The sequence below is a fragment of the Sapajus apella genome, unplaced genomic scaffold (assembly GCF_009761245.1).
Source record: "Sapajus apella isolate SASKATOON/1434 unplaced genomic scaffold, GSC_monkey_1.0 scaffold43, whole genome shotgun sequence".
Classification (NCBI taxonomy): Eukaryota; Metazoa; Chordata; class Mammalia; order Primates; family Cebidae; genus Sapajus; species Sapajus apella.
In genome coordinates, this window is record NW_022436983.1 from 18,804,767 (window position 1) to 18,822,395 (window position 17,629).

At 45.5% G+C, this 17,629-nt stretch overlaps 1 protein-coding gene across 3 annotated transcripts in view; it reads right to left on the minus strand.

The window, feature by feature from the left end:
• Positions 1 to 17,141, minus strand: part of AUNIP (aurora kinase A and ninein interacting protein) — a 32,260-nt gene extending 15,119 nt beyond the window's left edge. Inside the window, exon 1 of one of the 3 annotated variants that reach the window (XM_032300886.1) lies at positions 16,961 to 17,141. In XM_032300886.1, coding sequence (XP_032156777.1) covers positions 16,961 to 17,038 — 78 coding nt within the window. In that variant the 5' untranslated portion in view covers positions 17,039 to 17,141. The other 2 variants (XM_032300888.1, XM_032300887.1) reach the window with 2 other exon arrangements.
• Positions 17,142 to 17,629: the final 488 nt, after the last annotated feature.

The window sequence follows — 17,629 nt, forward strand, 5'->3', positions numbered from 1 at the left end:
TTTTTGAGACGGAGTTTCGCTCTTGTTACCCAGGCTGGAGTGCAATGACACGATCTCGGCTCACCGCAACCTCCGCCTCCTGGGTTCAGGCAATTCTCCTGCCTCAGCCTCCTGAGTAGCTGGGATTACAGGCACGCGCCACCATGCCCAGCTAATTTTTTGTAGTTTTAGTAGAGACGGGGTTTCACCATGTTGACCAGGATGGTCTCGATCTCTTGACCTCGTGGTCCACCCGCCTCGGCCTCCCAAAGTGCTGGGATTACAGGCTTGAGCCACCGCGCCCGGCTGCGAGTAAATCTTCTTAAGAGATAGCTCCCATGACAACAAATGCCTTCCATCAATTTCTAACAAGATAGCACTAATTTACTCTCCTAAGCTCACCTTCCACTCCAGAGAACAGTCTATACTTTAGCCAAATTGAATTACTCCCTAGGTAGTAAAGAATGTTGGCCAGGCATGGTGGCTCACGCCTGTAATCCCACCACTTTGGGAGGCTGAGGCAGGCAGTCCCCTGAGGTCAGGAGTTCGAGACCAGCCTGGCCAACATGGTGAAACCCCGTTTCTACTAAAAATAGAAAAAATTAGCTGAGCTTGGTGGTGCTTGTTAGGCCTCCGAGTCCAGGCCTGGCCATTTTAGCCTTGGTGACCTGCACATACACCTCTGGAAAGTTCCCAGGAGCCAAAAGGTCTAAAGTAACTACAAGTGATCAGGTGGCCACAGAAAGAAGTAAAACAACTTGTTCCTGCCTTGACGAATTGCTCTGCAAACCTGTACCCATTGTTCCTGTTTAGCCTTGCAAAAATTTCCACCAGAAACTGGGTTTCTCAAGACCCCCACCCCTGTGACTATGTCATCCACTGCACCCTCCCTTCTGACTGCAACTGATACTCCCCACCCTTATGATCATGTCTGTTTTCCTCTACCCTTGTGATCATGCATCCCATGATGCCCTCCCCGTTCCCAAGACAGATAACCATCTTTAGCTAACCATTTGCCCCAACCTATATAATCAATCCCCTCTCCTACACCCTTTGCGTAACTCCTTTCTTGGACTTGGCCCGCTTACACCCAAGCGTGAAATAAACGGCCTTGTTGCCCACACAAAGCCTGTCTGCTGGTCTCTTTACATGAGCGACACTTGTTGACAATTGGTGCTGAAACCCAGGACAGAAGAACTCCCACAGGAGATCAAACCCCCTGTCCCTACCCCTTGTGCTCCCTCCGTGGAGAGACCTACCCACGACCTAGGCTCATCAGACCAGCCAGCGAATCCACTCACCATCATCAGATCAGGTAAGCAGTTTGCCTTAGCTCTTCTTTTGCCTTTCTCACTATCAGCTTCCTTCTCCTTTCAGTTTCATTTTCCTCTCCCTTTCAGCGGAGACAAGAAAGACAGGACTTTCTGTGAGGTTCATGACCGGAAAAAAAATCCTACATAGGTCATGGAACCGGGAAGACAGTCTTCCCTTGGTGACTGATCATCGCAGAGAAGTCTGCTTTGATAACTCACTTGCACTCCTTCGGTGACTGATCACTGCGGAAACATCTGCTCTGGTCGCTCACACTCGTAGGGTGACAGATAATGCAGGGGATGCCCCCTTTGACAGATTCACCCCAGGTTCAGACCAACGTTTAGTGTAGGAAGCCTGCTAAACTGCTTGGTCACGCGTTCACTTTTCTTGTCTTCACCGCTCTTAAACTATGGGCAACCTCCCGCCCTCCATTCCTCTCTCCTGCCCCTTAGCCTGCGTTCTAAAAAAAAAAAACACCTCAAACGTATCCAGCTATCATCTGACCTAAAACCTAATCATCTTATTTTCTTTTGCAATACCGCTTGGCCATAATATAAATTGGACAATGGCCCTAACTGGCCAGAAAATAGCACCTTTGATTTTTCTATCTTGCAGGATCTAGACAACTTTTGTCATAAAATGGGCAAATGGTCTGAAATCCCCTATGTGCAGGCATTTTTCACACTTTGCTCCCTTCCCAGCCTCTGCTCCCAGTGGGACCCCTCTCAAATTCTCCTTCTTTCTCTTCCACCTGCACCCCGTCCCTACTGCCAATGCAGATTCTTCAATCTCAATAGATCCTTCTGACCTTTCCCTTCCCCCTCAAGCTGCCCCTCATCAGGCCAAACCAAACCCTAATCTCCCTTCTGCCCCTCACGTCTGACCAGAGCAGACGTCTCCGCAATGATCAGTCACCCTCCCTCTTATATTTCCTCTGTCACTTCTCCCTTCCACACCTGCTCCAGGACACAATTCAGCCTTAAAAGTAGCTCTCCGTCCCCTGCCCAACAGTTTTTCCTTCCAGAGGTGGCTGGAGCCGAGGGCATAGTCAGGGTGCATGTTCCTTTTTCTCTGTCCGATCTGTCCCAAATTGGGTCAGCGCTTAAAATCTTTCTCATCAGATTCCACTAATAGATCCAAGAGTTCCAATCTCAGTCCTGCAATTTAACCCGGAATGACTTAAATGTCATTCTAACCTCTATTCTTTCTCCAGGTGAACGAAATAGGGTTTATATTCTGGCTCAATCTTATGCTGACACCCGCAGATACCATGAGCCAGCCCTCCAAGAGGGCATCAGGGCAGTACCTAGGGAAGAACCCAATTGACAATACCAGGTGGGCTCACCTGACATCGCCAAGTGAGACTATATGGTCTCTTGCTTGGTTGAGGGACTTAACCAGGCAGCTTACAAAGTTGTTAATTATGACAAGCTTAAGGAAACAACGCAGGGCAAACATGAAAATCCTGCCCAATTCATGCCCACCTGGCAGAAACTCTCAGATGCTTCACAGCGCTAGTCCCAGAGGGGCCACAGGGCCGCCTTATTCTCAATATGCATTTTATTACCCAATCTACCCCAGACATTAGGAAAAAACTTCAAAAACTAGACTCAGGCCCTCAAACCACACAATAGGAATTAATCAACCTGGCCTTCAAGGTGTTTAACAATAGGGAGGAGGCACCAAGCGCAGCAACAACCCATTTCAGAGCTAAAATTGCTTGCCTCCATGGTAAGGCAAACCCCAGCCACTATTTCAACAACAAGGAACCTCCAGGCACCAAGGCGTGTGCTCCATCAAGCCATCCTCCTCTAGGGCCTTGCTTCAAATGCCAGAAAACTGGCCACTGGGCTAGGGAGTACCCACAGCCTGGGGCTCCATCTTGCCTTAAATGCCAAAAGCTTTGACATTGGGCTAATAAATGCTCACAGCCGAAGCCCCTGTCTAAGCCATGTCCTGTCTGTGGGGGAACCCACTGGAAATTAGACTGTCCGGCTCACATTATAGACACTCTCAAGGCTCCTGGAGTTCAAACCCAATATTTTCCAGCCGACTGTTTTCCAGAACTTCTCAGGTTAGCAACTGAAGATTGACGCTGCCCGACTGCTTCAGAAGCCCCCTGGACCATCACGGATGCCGAGCTTTGGGTAACTCTTACCGTGGAGGGTAAGTCCATCCCCTTTTTAGTCAATACAGGGGCTACCCACTCCACATTACCTTCTTTTCAAGGACCTGTTTCCTTAGCCCCTTTAACTGTTGTGGGAATTGATGACCAGGCTTCAAAAACTCTCAAAACCCCTGAACTCTGGTGTCAACTTGGGCAGCACTCCTTTACTCACTCCTTCCTAGTCACCCCCATATGCCCTGTTCTCTTATTAGGGCCAGATATTTTAACCAAACTATCTGCTATCCTGACTATTCCAGGACTACAGCCACATCTCATAGCTGCCCTCTTACCTGACCCAAAGCCTACCACACAGCCTCCTATCACGTCTCCTCACCTTAACCTTCAGGTCTGGGACACCTCTACTCCATCCTTAGCAACCAGCCACGCACCTGTCACTATCCCCCTAAAACTCAATCACCCTTGCCCTGCCCAATGGCAATACCCCATTCCCCAACAAGCTCTAAAGAGACTACAACCTGTCATCACCTGCCTGTTACAACATGGTCTCCTAAAGCCTACTAACTCTCCTTACAACTCTATCTTCCCTGTCTAGAAACCAGACAAATCCTACTGGCTAGTTCAAGACCTTAGCCTTATCAAATTGTCCTTCCTATCCATCTTGTAGTGCCAACCCATATACTCTCCTATCTTCAATTCCTCCCTCCACAACTCATTATTCTGTACTCCATCTCAAAGATGCCTTTGCATCCCCTTACACCCCCTCCTCCCAACCTCTATTTACCTTCACTCGGACTGACCCTGGCACCCACCAGTCACAACAACTCACCTGGACTGTCTTGTGGGCTTCAGGGACAGCCCACACTACTTCAGTCAGGCCCTCGCTCACACTCACAACCTGCTCTCTTTCTGTCTTTCAACTTCTCACCTTCATCAATACGTGGACAACCTCCTGTGCAGCCCCTCTTATGAAACTTCTCAGCAAGATATTCTCCTGCTTCTTTAGCACTTATTCTTAAAGGGGTATCCCGTGTCCCCTTCTAAGGCCCAGATTTCTTCTCCATCTGTCACTTATCTGGGCATCATCATCCAACAAAATACCCGTGCTCTCCCCACCAACTGTATCCAGTTAATCTCCTCAACCCCAACTCCCTCTACCAAACAGCAGCTCCTTTCCTTCCTGAGTGTAGTTGGATACTTTCGCCTTTGGATACCAGGTTTTGCCATTTTTACCAAACCCCTATATAAGCTCACCAAGGGAAACTTACCCAACCCCACAGATCCTAAATCCTTTCCTCACTCTTCTTTTTGCTCTTTAAAAACAGCTCTAAAAATAGCTCTAGAAACTGCTCCTGCACTGGCTCTCCCCAACTCTTTTCCTTATATACTGCTGAAATTCAGGGTTGTGCAGTTAGAGTTCTTACACAAGAGCCAGGTCCACGTCCTGCTGCCTTCCTCTCTAAACAACTTGATCTCACTGTCCTAGGCTGGCCCTCATGCCTGTGTACAGCAGCTGCCTCTGCTCTACTCCTTCTTGAGGCTTTCAAAATCACAGGCTATGCCTCACTCTATACAGCTCTCACAACCTTCAAGCTTTAGTATCCTCCTCACATCTCCCACATCTGTTATCTGCCCCATGTCTTATCCAACTGTATTCACTCTTTATACAAACTCTCACTGTGACTATTGCACATGGCCCCGATTTTAATCCAGCCTCTCATCTAATACCAAACATAAACACAAGCCCCAAACCCCATGACTGTATATCCTTAATTCAAATAACATCCTCCCCCTTTCCATATATTTCTCTCTTTCCCATTCCAGACCCAGATCACACATGGTTTATTGATGGCAATTCCTCAGAGCTCAGTCAGCACCGGCTAAAGCAGCTGTATCCCATTCATCTACCATTGAGGCTGCTACACTTCCTCCCCCACCACTTCTCAGCAAGCTGAACTAATTACTTTAACGCGTGCTCTTACTCTTGCTAAGGGACTATGTGTAAATATCTATACTGACTCTAAATATGCCTTCCACATCCTACACCTCCATGCTGCTATATGGGCAGAAAGAGGCTTTCTCACTACACAGGGATCTTAATATTATCAATGCTCCCTTAATGCAGGCCCTCCTTCAGGCTGCTGCTCTCCTCCCAGCCAAGGCTGGAGTTGTCCACTGTAAAGGGCACCAGAAAACTTTAGATCCCATTGCCCAAGGAAATGCTTTTGCCAGTGAAACAGCTAAAAAGGCAGCAAGCCACCAGTATCCCCTCCTAGCAGACATTTTTCTTTCTCATCAATTACCCCTATTGTCCTTCTGAATCCTTAATCTATCAGTCACTTCCCACTCAAGGAAATTGGTTTTTGGATTAAGGAAAATTCCTTCCTCCTGCCTCATAAACCCATTCTGTCCTCTCTTCCTTCCACAACCGTTTTAATGTGGGATATAAGCCTTTGGCCCATCTCTTAGAACCTCTTGTCTCCTTCCCTTCATGGAAGTCCATACTTAAAACAATTACATGCCAGTGCTCCATCTGCCACTCCACCAACCCCCAGGGATTTTTAAAACCTCCTCCCTTCCCCACTCACCAAGCACCGGGATTTACCCCCACGCAAGATTGGCAGATTGACTTTACTCATATGCCCCATGTCAAGAAATTTAAGTATCTTCTTGTATGGGTAGACCTTTACAGGATGGGTTAAGGCCTTTGCTACTGGAACAGAAAAGGCCACTGCTATTATTTCTTGTCTGTTAAGTGATATCATTTCCTTATTTAGCCTGCCTACTTCTATCCAATCTGAAAATGGCCCTGCTTTCATTAGCCCAATCACTCAAGCAGTCTCTCAGGCCCTTAGCATTCAATGGAATCTTCACACCCCTTACCACCCTTAGTCATCAGAGAAAGTAGAGAAAGCTAATGGCCTCCTAAAAACACATCTTACCAAGCTCACCCTTCAACTAAAGAAAGACTGGGTATCCCTTCTACTTATTGCTCTTCTCCGAATTCATGCCACTCCCCAGGAACCCACAGGATATAGCTCCTTTGAACTCTTATATGGCCGCACCTTTCTGTTTGGGCCTAACCTTCTCCTAGACACTAGTCCTCTTGAAGACTATCTTCCAGTTCTCCAACAAACTATGCCCCTGCCATTGGCTTATTTTCATTTGTGTCTCCTCACTGCAATAAACTGTAACCATAACAGCATTTAGTGAGTTCTGTGAGTACATATAGCAAATTATGAAACCCAAGAATGGTTTTGGGACCCCCAAACCTGCTGTTGGTGTCAAAACTTATGGTGGTCTTCGAGACTCCTTAACTTTCATTTCACATTTCACAAACATCATTTATATTTACTGCTTCTGTGGCACTATTCATATTGTCCCACTGCACTCCCATTGCTTTCCAAAAAAAACCTGGCCCTTTAAGGTCTAACTCTTCCACAAACAGCCTTTCTTTTAAAACAGCTTTATTGAAATACAATTCACATACCATAAAATTTGCCCATTTAAGTATACAGTTAAGTTTTAGTATAGTTAAGAAGTTGTGTAATTATCACCTAATCTAATAGAACAGTTCTCATTTCCCCCAAAAGAAACACTCTAGCCTTAGCAGTCATTCCTCATTCCCATCCCACTCCAGGCTCAGGAAATCACTGACTGACATTCTACAGATTTGCCTATTCTGGGCCTTTTATGTATCATATAATATCTGGTCTTTTGTGACTGGCTTCTTTCACTGAGCCTAATGTTTGGAGGTCCATCCATGTTGTAGCATGTATCAGTACTTGATTCCTCTATATTGCCAAATAATATTCCATTATATAGATATACCATTTTGTGTTATTTTGTTTGAGACAGGGTCTTACTGTCGCCCAGGCTGGAGTGCAGTCGTGTGATCTCAGCTCACTGCAACCTCTACCTCCCGGGTTCAAGCAATTCTCCTGCCTCAATCTCCTGAGTAGCTGGGACTACAGGTGCACGCCACTATGCCCGGCTAATTTTTGTATTTTCAGGAGATACAAGGTTTCACTATGTTAGCTAGGATGGTCTCAATCTCCTGACCTCGTGATCCACCCACCTCAGCCTCCCAAAGTGCTGGGATTACAGGCAGGAGCCACCGTGCCCGGCCAAGACCCTGATTCTAAAAAAAAATTCAACTGACTGTAAATGTAAGGGTTTATTCCTGGACTTTCAATTCCTTTGGTCTATAATATGTCTATCTTTATGACAGTATCAAACCATCTTAAGTACTGTAACTACAGTATATAGTAATTTTGAAATCAGTATACGTGATTCCTCCAACTTTGTTACTCTTCAAGCTTGTTTTGGCTTTTCTGGATCCCTTGGATGTCATGAATTTCTGGATCAGGCTGTCAATATCTGCAAAAAGGATAACTGAGATGTTGATAGGGATTGCACTGATTCATTCTGTAGATCAATTGGGAAGTACTCCTGTCTTAATAATATTAAGTCTTTTGATCAAGGAACATGTAATATCTTTCCATTATTTAGATTTCTAATTTCTTTTTTTTTTTTTTTTTTTTTTTTATTGGGACGGAGTTTCACTCTTGTTACCCAGGCTGGAGTGCAATGGCGCGATCTCGGCTCACTGCAGCCTCCGCCTCCTGGGTTCAGGCAATTCTCCTGCCTCAGCTTCCTGAGTAGCTGGGATTACAGACATGCGCCACCAGGCCCAGCTAATTTTTTGTATTTTTAGTAGAGACGGGGTTTCACCATGTTGACCAGGATGGTCTCGATCTCTTGACCTCGTGATCCACCCGCCTCGGCCTCCCAAAGTGCTGGGATTACAGGCTTGAGCCACCGCGCCTGGCCTAGATTTCTAATTTCTTTCAACAAGTTTTATAGTTTCCAGTGTATGTCTTGCAATTTTTGTTTAATTTATGCCTAAGTATTTTATTCTATTGTAAATGAAATTATTTCCTTAGTTTCATTTTTGGGTAAGATCCTACTATGTAGAATTACAATTGATTTTTGTATCCTGTCACATTGCTAAACTCATTTTTTCTAATTTTTTAAGTGGATTCCTTAGGATTTTCTATATATAAGATCATATTGTCTGCAAAAAGAGATCATTTTAACGTCTTCCTTTTCAATCTGGATATCTTTTATTTCTTTTTCTTGCTAAATTTCCCTGGATAAAATCTCTATACAATGGTAAACAGAGTGGCAAGATCTTTGTCTTGTTGCTGATCTTAGGGATGGAAACATTCAGTCTTCTTCCATTAAGTATGATATTAACTATGAGTATTCACAGATGCCCTTTATGAGGCTGAGAAAATTTCCTTCTATTCCTAGTTTGTTGAGTATTTTAATCACAAAATGATGTCAAATGCTTTTCTTTGTCTACTGAGATGATTATGTAGTTTTTGTCTTTTATGCAATTAGTATGTTAATTGGTTTTTAAATTTAAACCAACCTTGCATTCCTGAGACAAATTCCTCTTGGTCACGATGTATAATCCTTTTTATGTGTTGCTAGATTTGGTTTGCTAGTATTTTGTTGTTATTTTTGTATCTGTATTCATAAAGGATATTGGCCCATAATTTTCTTTACTTGTGATATCTTGGTCTAGTTTTAGTATCAGAGTAATACTGGCCTCAAAATGAGTTCGAAAGCGTTCTCTTCTATTTTTTTGGGAGAGCCTGAAGGATTGGTATAATTCTTTAAATGGTTTGGTAGAATTCACCAGTGAAACTGTTTGGACCTAGACTTTTCTTTGCAAGAAGATTTTAAATTTCTAATTCAATCTCTTTGTTGTAGGTCTACAGGCCAAAGGAATTGAACTGAAAGCCAGAAGTAAACCTTTACATTTACAGTCAGTTGATTTTTATCATTTCTTGAGACAAGTTTGGTAGTCTGTGACTTCCTGGGACTTTGTCCATTTCATCTGAGTTATCTAAATGTGTTCACATACAATTGTTTATAGTATTCTCTTGTAATTCTTTTTATCTCTTTTTATTTTCTTTTTTGAGATGGAGTCTCACTCTGTTGCCCAGGCTGGAGTACAGTGGCATGATCTCAGCTCACTGCAACCTCTGCCTCCCGGGTTCAAGCAATTCTCCTGCCTAGGCCTCCCGAGTACCTGGGACTACAGGCACGCACCACCATGCCCAACTAATTTTGGTATTTTTGGTAGAGATGGGGTTTTTCGAGCCACCTCATCTGGCCTCTTACTGATTGATTGAGACAGGGTCTCACTTTGTTACCCAGGCTGGAGTACAGTGGCTCAATCACAGCCCACTGCAGCCTCAACCTCCCTGGGTTCAATGATCCTTACACCTCAGCCTCCTGAGTAGCTGCAACTAATGGCATGCACCACCACACCAGGCTAATTTTTATAGTTTTTTTGTAGAGACAGGGTTTCCCTATGTTGCCCAGGCTGGTCTTAAACTCCTGGGTTCAAGGGATCCTCCTACCTCAGCCTACTAAAATGCTGGGATTATAGGTGTGAGCCACTGTGCTCTCTTATTCTTCATCAGTCCAGCTAAAGATGTGTTGAGTCTGTTGATCTTTGCAAAGAACCAACTTTTGATCTTGATTTTTTTCTTTACTTTTTATTTTCCCTTTAAATTTTTTTTTTTCTTTTTTTTTTTTTTTTTTTTTTTTTTTTTTTTTTTGAGACGCAGTTTCGCTCTTGTTACCCAGGCTGGAGTGCAATGGCGCGATCTCGGCTCACCGCAACCTCCACCTCCCGGGTTCAGGCAATTATCCTGCCTCAACCTCCTGAGTAGCTGGGATTACAGGCACGCGCCACCATGCCCAGCTAATTTTTTGTATTTTTAGTAGAGACGGGGTTTCACCATGTTGACCAGGATGGTCTCGATCTCTTGACCTCGTGATCCACCCGCCTCGGCCTCCCAAAGTGCTGGGATTACAGGCTTGAGCCACCGCGCCCGGCCTTAAATTGTATTATTTCTTTCCTTTTACTCACTTTTGGATTTGGTTTGTGGTTCCTTTTTTTTTTTTGAGACAGAGTTTCGCTCTTATTTCCCAGGTTGGAGTGCAATGGCATGATCTCGGCCCACCGCAACCTCCGCCTCCTGGGTTCAAGCAATTCTCCTGCCTCAGCCTCCCAAGTAGCTGGGACTACAGGCGGGTGCTACCATGCCCAGCTAATTTTTTTTATTTTCAGTAGAGACGGGGGTTTCACCATGTTGACCAGGATGGTCTCGATCTCTTGACCTCGTGATCCACCTGCCTCAGCCTCCCAAAGTGCTGGGATTATAGGCGTGAGCCACCCTGCCCGGCCTTGTGTTTCTTTTTCTAGTTTCTTAAGGTAGAAGATTACGTTGAGTTTTTGTTTGTTTGGTTTTTTTTTTTTTTTTTGAGACAGAGTATCATTCTTGTTGCCCAGGCTGGAGTACAATGGCACAATCTCTGCTCATTGCAACCTCCACCTCCTGGGTTCAAGCAATTCTCCTGCCTTAGCCGCCTGAGTAGCTGGGATTACAAGCGCCCACCACCACACCTGGCTAATTTTAGTATTTTTAGTAGAGACAGGATTTCACCATGTTGGCCAGTCTGGTCTTGAACTCCTGACCTCAGATAATGCACCCACCTCAGCCTCCCAAAATGTTAGGATTACAAGCATAAGCCACTGCGCCTGGCAGAGATTCTTTTTAAGGAAAGCACGTACAGCTACAAATATCCCTCTAAGCATAGTCTTATTTGCATCCTATAAATCTTGGTGCATTGTATTTTTGTTTTGATTTATCTCAAAGTACTTTCTATTATAATTTTCCTTTTGATTTCTTCTTTGACCCTTGGTTATTTAGAAATGTGCTGTTTAGTTTCAACCTATTTGTGAATTTTCTACTTTTTCTTCTGTTACTGATTTCTACTTTCATTCCATTATGGATGGAGAATATACTTTGTATGATTTCCATCTTTCTAAATTTACTGAGATTTGTTTTGTGACCTAGTATTTGTAGAGAACGTTCCATGTGTCATGGAGAAGACTGTATTCTGCTGTTGTTGCATAGACTGTTCTATAATTTTGTCTGTTAGGTCTACTTGGTTTATAGTATTGTTCAAGCCCTTTTTCCTTGTTGATATCCACAATTAAAAGCGGGTAAGGCCGGGCGCGGTGGCTCAAGCCTCTAATCCCAGCACTTTGGGAGGCCAAGGCGGGTGGATCACGAGGTCAAGAGATCGAGACCATCCTGGTCAACATGGTGAAACCCCGTCTCTACTAAAAATACAAAAAATTAGCTGGGCATGGTGGCGCGTGCCTGTAATCCCAGCTACTCAGGAGGTTGAGGCAGGAGAATTGCCTGAACCCGGGAGGCGGAGGTTGCGGTGAGCTGAGATCACGCCATTGCACTCCAGCCTGGGTAACAAGAGTGAAACTCCGTCTCAAAAAAAAAAAAAAAAGCGGGTAATATAGTCTCCAAATATTGTTCACAAAATATTTCTGAACATTAGCTGTATTAGTGTTGTATTGCTGTGTAATAAATTACCACAAAACTTAGAAGCGTATACAATAAACATTTGGCCAGGCGCAGTGACTCACTCCTGTAATCCCAGCACTTTGGGTGGCTGAAGCAGGTGGATCACCTGAGGTCAGAAGTTCAAGACAAGCATGACTAACATGGTGAAATCCCGTCTCAACTAAAAATACCAAAATTAGCTGGGCATGGTGGCGAATGCCTGTAATCCCAGCTATTCAGGAGGCTGAGGCAGAAGACTCATTTGAACCTGGAGGGCGGAGGTTGCAGTAAGCCGAGATCGTGCCATTGCACTCCAGCCTGGGTGACAGTACCACTTCATCTCAAAAAACAAAAAACACAATAAACACTCATCTCACACAGTTTCTCAGGTTGGTTAGCTTGAGGGTTAGCTCAGGGTCTCTCACAGGTTGCATTCACGATGTTGGCTCAGGCTACAATCATCTGAAGCCTTAACTGGGGCTGAAGGATCCACTTCCAAGATGGCTCACTATCATGGCTGTTAGCAGGCCTCATGTAGCAATATGGAAGCTAACTTCCCAGAGTGAGAAATCAAAAGAAGTCACAATGCCATTTATGGCCCAATCTGAAAAAAATTACACACCATCAGTTCCCGCAATAGTCTATACATTAGAAGCAAATTAAGGCCGGGCGCAGTGGCTCACACCTGTGATCCCAGCACTTTGGGAGCCCAAGGCAAGTGGATCACCTGAGGTTACGAGTTCAAGACCAACCTGACCAACATGGTGAAACGCTGTCTCTATTAAAAATACAAAAATTAGCTGGGCATGGTGGTGCACACCTGTAATCCCAGCTACTCGGAAGGCTGAGGCAGGAGAATTGCTTGAATCTGGGAAGCAGAAATTGCAGTGAGCCAAGATTGTGCAACTGCACTCCACTCTGGGCAACAGAGCAAGCTCCATCTCAAAAAAAAAGAAAACAAAACCAAACCAAAAAACAGCAAGTTAGCAAGTTACCAAGTCCAATCCAAACATAAGGGCAGGAAAATGAAGCTCTACCTCTTGAAGGAAAGTGTGTGGACATATTTTAAAACCATCACGATCCACCTTCTGGCCCCAAATTACTTACATTCTTCCCATATTCAAAATATACTTCCTCTCTCCCCAAACTCTATAAAAGTCTCATCTCTTTACAGCATTAGCTCAATATCAAGGATACTAGGATCTAAAACAGGTACATGTGAAGTCCAAAAGTGTAGTTTAAGTACAGTTCCTTTAGATCTGTAGGCCTGTGAACTAAAGACAAATTATCCTCCCTCATACATCTAACATACAATTTGGAACAGGCATAACTGTTATAGACATTTTGTTCAAAAAGGGGGAAATATAAGAGGTACAAGTGGGTCATCAGTCAATGGCAATTCTGAAATCTAGCCAGGCATTTATTATCTCACAACTTCTGTGCATGAAGAATCTGAGTTAAGCCTAGATGGCTGGGTCTGTCTCACAGTCTAGTGAGGCTGCATTTAAGGTATCAATCAGAGGTGTAGTATCCATTTTCAAGATGACTCCCTCATGCACACAACTGTTGGCAAAAGGCCTCTGCTCCTCACTGCATGAAACTCTCCACAGAGCTGCTTGAGTGTCCTTGCAACATGACAGCTGGCTTCTCCCAAAAAGACAATGAAATTATAGCTGCAATGTCATTTATGACCCAGACTCAGAATTCTTTTTTTTTTTTTTTTTTTTTTTCCCGAGATGGGAGTCTTACTGTCACCCAGTCTGGAGTGAAGTGGTGCAACCTTGGCTCACTGCAACCTCCACCTTCCGACTTCAAGCAATTCTCCTGCCTCACCCTCCTGCGTAGCCAGGGATTACAGGCACCCACCACCCACGCCTGGCTAATTTTTGTATTTTTAGTAGAGATGGGGTTTACCATGTTGGCCAGGCTTAGACTCAGATTCTAACACTAACCTACCACATTCTATTCATTGGAGTCATGAAATACTGCCTATGCTCAAAGAAAGAGGAATTAAGTTCTATCTTTTAAAGGGAAAAGTACTGAAGAATTTGTAGACATATATTAAAATTCCCACACTTCTTCACCCATGATGAACATTTTTTTATTTTTTGTAGAGTTAGGCTCTCATTATGTTGCCCAGGCTGGTCTCAAATTCCTGGCCTCAAGTGACCCTCCTGTCTCAGCTTCCCAAAGTGCTGAGATTACAGGCATGAGCCATGGCCCTGTTTAATTTTTTTTTAAACAAATATATATTACTTTCATAATATAAAAACATAATGAGAGCTGGGCATGGTGGCTCATGCCTGTAATCTCAGCATTTTGGGAGGCTGAGGTGGGCAGATCACCTGAGGTCAGGAGTTCAAGACCAGCCTGACGAACATGGAGAATCCCCATTTCTACTAAAAATACAAAAAATTAGCCAGGCATGGTGACGCATGCCTATAATCCCAGGTACTTGGGAGACTGAGGCAGGAGAATCGCTTAAATTCAGGAGGTGAAGATTGCAGTAAGCCAAGAACGCGCCACTGCACTCCAGCCTGGCAATAGAGTGAGACTCCCTCTCAAAAAAAAAAAAAAAAAAAAAAAAGCAAATCTAGTAAACATACAAGACCAAAGTAATGAGGCCAAATGGGTAGTTCAAATTAGGAGAGATGCAAACTCACTTCAAACATAGACCATGATTGTCTGCTGGCCAGACAACAAACTGCTCATTCTCTCATAAATAGCAGACAATTCTGTTTAGAGATAAGTGTGAAGGGGCATGTTTCCAAAAACACAGCTGCATCTATTCCTGACATTAAATCTCAAAGGACTGCGTGCCTATTTGATAGCCACTCTAGGAAGAGGCACCTTGTGAAAAGGAATCTTTAGTACTCTTCTCTGGGTTGGAAATCAGAGCAATAGATAACAGTCAGGAACCAAAGTTTTTAACAAGTATCTTTGGGAATCAAGTGACAAGAAGGAGAAATGGTGTTAGTGAGCATGGTCATAAGGTCCAGGCCTCCAGAAATCAGAGTAAGGTAAGGGCCTAGAGACCCTGAAAGATTCTATACCTGCCATGCACTACATCAACAGGACAAATGTTTTCACAGTAACACTGCCAGGGAAAACATATGATTTGGGGTATAAGAATTATAGACAGGCCAGCTGTGGTGGCTCATGCCTATAATCCTAGCACTTTGGGAGTCTGAGGTGGGTGGATGACCTGAGGCCAGAAGTTTGAGACCAGCTTGGCCAACATGGTAAAATCCTGTCTCTACTAAAAATACAAAAATTAGCCAGTTGTGGTGACACATGCCCATAATCCCAGCTACTCGGCAGGCTAAAGCAGAGAATCACTTGAACTTGGGAGGTGGAGGCTGCAGTGACCTGAGATCACGCCATTGCACTCCAGCTTGAGTGACAGAGCAAGACTCCATCTCAAAAAAAAAAAAAACAAACACACACAGAATTATAGACAGACAAATATTGGCTCTCCTCTTCCCTGTGGGATATTCCCTTTCTTTCTCTCCTGAACTCTTTATAGTTCTATTTCTGTCTTTCTAAATTAAATTGGAGGCCAGGTGTAGTGGTTCACACTGGTAATCCCAGTACTTTAGGAGGCCACAGTGGGCAGATCACTTGAGCTCAGGAGTTCAAGACCAGCCTGGGCAACACAGTGAAACCCTGTCTTTACAAAAAAATGAGCTGTGGCACTATGCCTGTAGTCCCAGCTACTCAGGAGGCTAAGGCAGGAGGATCACCTCAACTGCCTTGGGGTGTTGAGGCTGCAGTTAGTCGTGATTACGTCACTGCACTCCAGCCTGGGTGACAGAGACCCTGTCTCAAAAATTAATTAATAAATCCAAGTGGTATACAAGTTTCCCACCCATTCCATGTCATTCAAGAATGAATGAAAAGCATCCTGCCTAGGTGACAGACCTGTGACTGCCAGCTCCTCCTAGTTGGGCAGGCCTAGGTTAGTTACTCAACCTCAGTTTCCTCATTCCCAGCAAGAATGAGGATACATATAACCCATATTCAGTATCTAATGCAGTATCCGGCAACCAGTGATTGCTCAGTAGATAGGAGGCCAGCTCCCCTTCCCATAGCTTCTACTTTTCCCCTCAAAGTTACCGGTTCTGGGCAGGTAGATGGCCTGCAACCTGGCAAATTGGGTGGAAACAGACCCTGCGGTGAGAATTTCCCAGATTTGCCTTCGCATCTATCTCCAATCCTCCAGCCTCTACTAGGACGTCGTGCAGGGACTCTGGGCTCCTAGGGAGCCTACTCAGTTAAACTGCTCAGAGCGAACTTTCCCTCCGCCTCTCCCACCCTCGAACCTCGCCGCCGGCCACGCCCCGCTCCTCCCCGCTCCGCCCCGCTCCTCCCCGCTCCGCCCCGCTCCTCCCCGCTCCGCCCCGCTCCTCCCCGCTCCGCCCCGCTCTTCCACAGCACGCGCTTCCTTGCGCCCCCCACCCCTCCCTGTAAGGTTCGCGGAGAAAAGGAAGAGACCCAAAGTCAGGCAAGCAGGTTCAGTTAACCCCATAATAATCAAACGAGGGGTTTATATGGGGTGAGAGGGGCCTAAGGGAGTTTCAGGACTGAGATAATCTACCAGCTTGTAACAGGCACAGATAGTTTGTTACCTTGTGACAGACATGCAATACCTTATCCTGTGACTTTTGTGGCGGCAGTTTTTTTTAAAAAAACAGGATTTTACAGGTATGTGTAAAGCGGAAATTTACAAGTATGAATAACAAACACTTGTTTTCCCTGTCCTCCCCGAGCTGCCCAGATGGCTGTAATCAGGCTTTGCTTAATTGTAGCACCCTAGATCGGCGTTCAGGAATGCAGCTGCAGGGCAATCAGTGAGGCGAGTCAGCTGGCGCGGAGGGGGTTTCCCGAGGCAGCTTGTCTCTAACACTCCCCGAACCCCATTTTTCAACCTTCTTCAGACCCCAATCCCTCTCGCCTGTGAATCTCCAACACTGTTCCCTTCTCTGTCCCCGACTTCGCCTCCATCACCTCCAGGTGTCCCCCAGACTCCTCCCGTCTTACGCCTCCAGGCCCTGCCGGTCTCCCGACGCCCTCTCATGCCCCAGCGTCCCACCTGCACTTTCCGCCTCTTCAACGCCGCCGCGTCCAGCCAGACGCCGCAGGCCTCCTCTTCGGGGTCTGTCCGCCTCATGGTCGTGGAGGAGAGTAAGCCAGCAGGACGCCGGCGCGGGCTCCCGACGCCTCAGGGAACAACAGTACTGCAGCAGCCAACGTTCGGATCTCGCGCCAACGCTGGGGGCGGGACTACGCCGCTGCCGCCCCGGGCGCTAGCCCCGCCCCAGCAAGGTCCCGCCCCCTTCTCTTTACCCCGCCCACCGCTAACTTTTGTCGCGGGTCCTAGAGTGCGTGCTGTGTCTTTCCCTGCGCCAAGGAGTGCGTGTTCTTTCTGATCTGCTCATTCAAGACCGGATTCCGGAAGCTGCTGTGTGAACGGTTCTCAACAGCCTCAGAAATGTGCATGTTCTTTTTGCTGCATTGAAAATTTCTTACAGTAAATATAATAACTACCCCGGGTTTAGGACTTTGCTCTTGTCATCCCTGAATCTTCGTGATCACCCCAAGAAGGAAGCTGCGGAGCGGAGATCAGGCCCGCCGACCCCACACCGGGGGTCCTCGACCTAAATGGTTACCAACACTCGAGGGTACGAACTACTTCGGTAATTTTTTTTTAATGTAAGGGTAACTACGAGGCCACATGGAAGAGGATTTTGAAGAAGTTAAA